Source organism: Sparus aurata, chromosome 9 (genome assembly GCF_900880675.1).
Source record: "Sparus aurata chromosome 9, fSpaAur1.1, whole genome shotgun sequence".
NCBI classification, from domain to species: domain Eukaryota; kingdom Metazoa; phylum Chordata; class Actinopteri; order Spariformes; family Sparidae; genus Sparus; species Sparus aurata.
In genome coordinates this window covers 36,807,605-36,812,792 of record NC_044195.1, presented here as the reverse complement: position 1 = coordinate 36,812,792, position 5,188 = coordinate 36,807,605, and the positions used below count along the sequence as shown (strand labels likewise).

The window sequence follows — 5,188 nt, the reverse complement described above, 5'->3', positions numbered from 1 at the left end:
ATCCATGGAGGCAGAAGCAACTAAATAAAAAGTATCCACAGACTCACATAGATCATTTCCTGAATTTAGGAAGTGAACACACGCCAAATATATTTACAGCTCAGGTAGCTCTAAATGAGAAAGACGATAACGGACATTTTTAATGTTAGTATTTCAGCAAGAGTTCATTTTAAATTTAATTTCTGAACATTTAGTCATTTCAACATTAATGGATGATGAAGCTAATGTAACATATGTAACTCTTAGTGGATATGTGGAAGTGCAAAAGTACAGATATCTGTATTTTCTGATAATGTTCACAGTGTATATTCTTATACTCTGCTGTAATTTCACCATCGTGTGCCTCATTTGGATGCACAAAAACCTCCATGAGCCTATGTACGTTTTCATTGCAGCGTTGCTACTGAACTCTGTTGCTTTCAGCACTGCTATGTACCCAAAGCTTCTGATTGACCTATTATCTGAAGAACAGATCATATCATATTCAGCCTGTCTCTTTCAATTTTTTCTATTTTATTCTTTAAGTGGTTCAGAGTTCTTACTGCTGTCAGCCATGGCCTATGACAGGTATGTGTCTATATGTAAACCTCTACAATATCCAACTATCATGAGAAAAACAACCATCAGTATTTTCTTGGTTCTAGCCTGGCTTCTGCCTGCTTGTCAGATAGCAGTCCCAGTAATACTGAGTGCTGACATGAAACTCTGTTATCTTACTTTAAAAGGAATGTTTTGTAATAATTCAATTTATAATCTCAACTGTTTTAATTCAAGTGCACGATCAATATTCGGTATAATTGCTTTACTGAACACTGGGCTTCTCCCTTTTCTCTTCATACTTTTTACATACATCAGGATACTTATAATATCTTACCAAAGTAATAGAAATGTCAGGAAAAAAGCTGCACAGACCTGTTTACCCCACCTGTTAGTCTTAATCAGCTTTTCCTGTTTGTGTGCATATGATGTGGTTATAGTTCGTCTAGAATCTGATTTTCCAAGAACTGCGCGTTTTATAATGACTTTACAAGCAGTTTTGTATCATCCTCTCTTCAATCCAATTATATACGGACTGAAAATGAAAGAAATTAACAAACATCTGAAGAGGTTGTTCTGTCAAGCCAAAGTCATCTGATGTATCAAAAGTTATGTTACAGTTAGTGATGCTAATGTACTCTAGTGTCTTTTATAGAAGTAATGCTGATATGTCAATATTCTGGTCTGATGGAAGACATTTAATGGAAGGATTTGTTTTCATTCTGTAAAAATCATTTTTACAATTTGTCCTGTCTTCAGTTTAAACAATGTACTGATGTACTCAGTATGCCTCAGTTATTGAAAAATATGTTTTTTCTCATGTCAACTGCAGCTTTCTTAGTCAGTCATTGGCTAGCTGTGTGAAAAGGGTAAAATAGCATGTCACTTTGAATGTCCGCTCACAAGATTTCTCCTTATTTTCTTATGGACTGAATTGTTCTGAAGAATATACTGAGCTATACTGTCTACATAGTTCAACCATAGGAACTGAGGAGGGAGGAATGCAATGATGGCTGCGTGGACATGAAACAATCATTTCAGGGACATGAGTCGAACCATACAAGTTGGAATTACATGTTGAAAACTGGATAGTTTACAGCAGGTGAGAGAGAGACAATTATGTTTGATTCAGGCTTGACATGAGAAAAACCCTGAGCTATTATCCATTGACATGAAAGTGTCTAATCAAGGACTATGGTGAGTCCATGCTGCAAAAAACAGGGCATTAGCTTTTTCAAAAGGGAGACACATTGTGCTAGCGCCTGGCTAACTTGAAGGGGGATAAAATAATTTAATCATGTGTCCCTTCTAGACTTCCAAAATGTAATTGGAATGAACGGCTCAATTATGAGTTGGTTGTGAAGCTCAAAATAATCTATCTGTTTATCCAGTTTTTCAGACTTCTTTTACAATGGGTCTATTGTTGTTTTCTCTTCTGTTACAACTGTTTCCAGTGCATTAGTGTCTTGAAATGTGACGTCAGTGGAAACAAAAAAAAAATCACAGACAGGCCGCCATGCCTGCGAGAAGTGGGAATGGGCTCAATAGGTGCTGTGTAGACCCGCTAATTTTGGTGGAAAAGCAGTATTAGACGATCATCAGACTAAAAAATGGGGGAAACAGATGAAGTGTCACAGTTTAGCATAACTGGTCACCTATTCATTTCTGCCTGCCTTGTCACCAGCAATTCTCACCTAATCCGCCTACTCTGCTCACCTGTTCACATTCATCAAAATGGGCTGATAATGTCAGAACAATGCACTTTGTTATAACATGAGTGATAATGTTACCCTGTAAACAATGAGAGATAACAGAGTTTATATCTATACCTACAGCCAATGTTATAGCTTTGAGTAATGTTGGAGCTGTTCAAACTTATTTAAGCTTCCACGCTGCAAATGTAATATTACTCCCCAGAATTAGTTGGTGATTGTACATGCTGGATATAACATTAGCCGTTAATAATGTATGGCAGTGGTGAGTCTCTGACAGCTAATTTGATAGCATTAGGGAACGTTAACAATTTAATTAACTGGTCCATTATTTAGCTAGCTCGCTCACTCACAAAACTATGATTAATTACACTGCATGAAAAGAAAAAAAAATGAAAAGAAGCGGCACAGTAGATTATCGTGGAAGTTCAGGATCTTGACTGTATGCGGCAATTTGCAGGCAACACTGAAAAAACTGCCGTGAATTGTCGGAAATTGACGTGGGCCTTCCTTGGCAGTTGTCCCCCCATGACCCCCCTCCCCCTGATTCTAGGGGAGGCTTTAACAGGTAAATGAAAATGCTGTGAGCTATACAAATGCAAATCAGGGTAGCAGGGGGAGTTTTACCCCAGGTGACCTTTTTCTAAAAGGTATAAACTAAAAATCTAATATAAATAGATCAGGCCCAGCATAGCCTAATTATAGACCCTTACATTTTAGCTTTAATTGATTTATTTAATGAAAGTATGCTAGATTAATTACTGTGTATGTCATTAGCAATGACCAATGTTATGTAAAAAAGATACATAAAATTATTTATTTATTCATTTTTTCTCTCCTGGGAACAAGTTAAGATAAAACGGCAGTTGTTAAGAAGTTAACATTGAAATTGATGAAAATGTATAAATAATTTCTGTTTAAAATGTGTGACTTTAAAATCTAATTTCATGGGTTCCAAATGTTTTAAAAGAAGTTGAAAAGTAATTCTTATTTTGTGTGAGAGTTCATGACCTTTACGAGAGTTAACACTACCGGGTTGACCAGAGCGTGAGGAAGAAGAAGCCGAGGCTGAGTTAATGGCGTCGAGCAGCTAACAGTGGACTGTGTGTGTCATCAGTGTCGTGTTTTATCACTAACAGACTGTGAACTGTTGTCGGACGACGTGCTGTGCAGTCCAAGTGTTTGTGTTTTTGTATTTTCAAGTTTGGCTAAGCTAGCCAGCAGGAGCTAGGCTAGCGGCACGGTCATTGTCGAGAGGAGGCCTGAACTGACGGGAGGAGCTTTGCCGGTTCACCACGGAGAATATTGGCGACGGAGGGCAATTCGCTGCTGCAGAGGGACGCGGAGCTTTATTGCTGCGAGCATTTTGTTTTCACAGACTAACCTCGCCTCATAACAAGGCCGCGACCTCCTGTTAGCTCGGAGCCACGTCTGCAAGTCCAGATTTACATGATGCTGATAATGACGCCATTGTGTGTAAGGTCCTTCCTTGTTTAATTCTACTGTGACTTATATTTTTTTATTCATACCACTCTCATTTAATTGTTTTCCAGCTGCCTGTATAAGACAGTACGCAGGAGCTTCAGGTACAAACGACCAGATCTTGCATCGCAGGCGTAAGCTATGAAGAGTTCAGCTCGGAGTCGATCGAAAAGAAGAGGGTAAGAGTTATTAGATTAGATATGTTTTTTGTCAATGTGATTATTTTCAGGTGCATTAATAGATGTGTTGTGTTCATACGCAGTGCATCGCGCAGTACTGATTGTCTTTACTGATTGATTTTACAGCTGCTGGAAGCGAGACAGTGTGCTAGCTGAGGATGAGGTGGACCTTTGAAGTGCGCCACCATAGACCAGATGTCTGATGAGGAAGATGGCAGGGTGTCTGGATGGATTGTGCCATCTCCGTCCTTTCGCAGCCAGGAGCTCACCGAGCTCTGTGCCACGCTGCAGTCGAGATTAGAGGCGATTCCGAAGTACAGGGCAGCGCACCACAGACGTCTGCTAAATGGACCGAATTCAGACAGAATGACGCTAGTTACCTACAGCTCTGAGGCGGCAGACAGACACGTCACGGTGCTGTAGGATATTGGGCTTCTTGTGAGCTTCCCGTTTGTAGTGTGGGCAGATCTCCTACACTTTCTACATAGTTGTGTGTTTGCGTTTGTGCTAATAAAGCGCTTTCTTTGAATAAACAGCACCTTCCTGGAAAGTTTTCCTTTCCTCAATAAATTCCTTGATGATATCATATATATATATATATATATATATATATATATATATATATATATATATATATATATACAGTATATGTGTGTATATTCCGGGCGATTTCCGGGCGTTTACAGGTACGAAAATCTCACTTTTCATGCAGTGTTAACTGAAGCAACGTTACTAAATGTTTTGCCTGAAGCTGTCTGTGACTGTGACTTGTAACAATAGAGAGGTGCAGAATCCACTTTTCTTTTTTGTGACATTTTCCCTTTTTAGTGGGTTCACATCTTGCACAACAATTCCACATTCATCTTCAGATGAGGGGAGGGCGCATGCAGTGGCGGCTGGTGACTGAAAAAATTGGGGAGGACAGGAGGAAAACCAGTCCATGGTGTCATGTTATTTTATACAAGTCAACTACGTATCCCTACTTTCTTATATTCAATGAAAATTAAGCAATAAAACAATGACTTACAAGACTTCTTTAAAACATTTTATTAAATGGCTAATATACAAAACAAAAAAAATACCAAAGTGTACCCCTTCTGGGATTCGATCCCCAGTCACCTGTGTGGCAGGTAACTGCTCTACTCACTGTGCTACTGCAAGAGTCAATGTATATACTTCACAACAGCACATGACATCACACTCATCACTCATCACAATCGCCCAAAACAACTGTGTTGCTGCTCTGTTCTGTGTCCCGGTCGTGCCGTTAACGTTATG

General features: G+C 39.2%; 1 protein-coding gene across 1 annotated transcript; it reads left to right on the top strand.

Annotated features, from left to right (window-relative positions):
- Nucleotides 1-1,135, top strand: LOC115588435 (olfactory receptor 6N2-like). Its single transcript, XM_030429051.1, has one exon. The coding sequence runs from the start codon at nucleotides 143-145 to the stop codon at nucleotides 1,133-1,135; it is 993 nt and encodes a 330-aa protein (XP_030284911.1). The 5' UTR covers nucleotides 1-142.
- The last annotated feature ends 4,053 nt before the right edge of the window (nucleotides 1,136-5,188 follow it).

What these genes read in the sequence shown, in the direction of transcription:
- LOC115588435 (XM_030429051.1), top strand. Translation starts at nt 143, where the DNA reads ATGTTAGTATTTCAGCAAGAGTTCATTTTAAATTTAATTTCTGAACAT.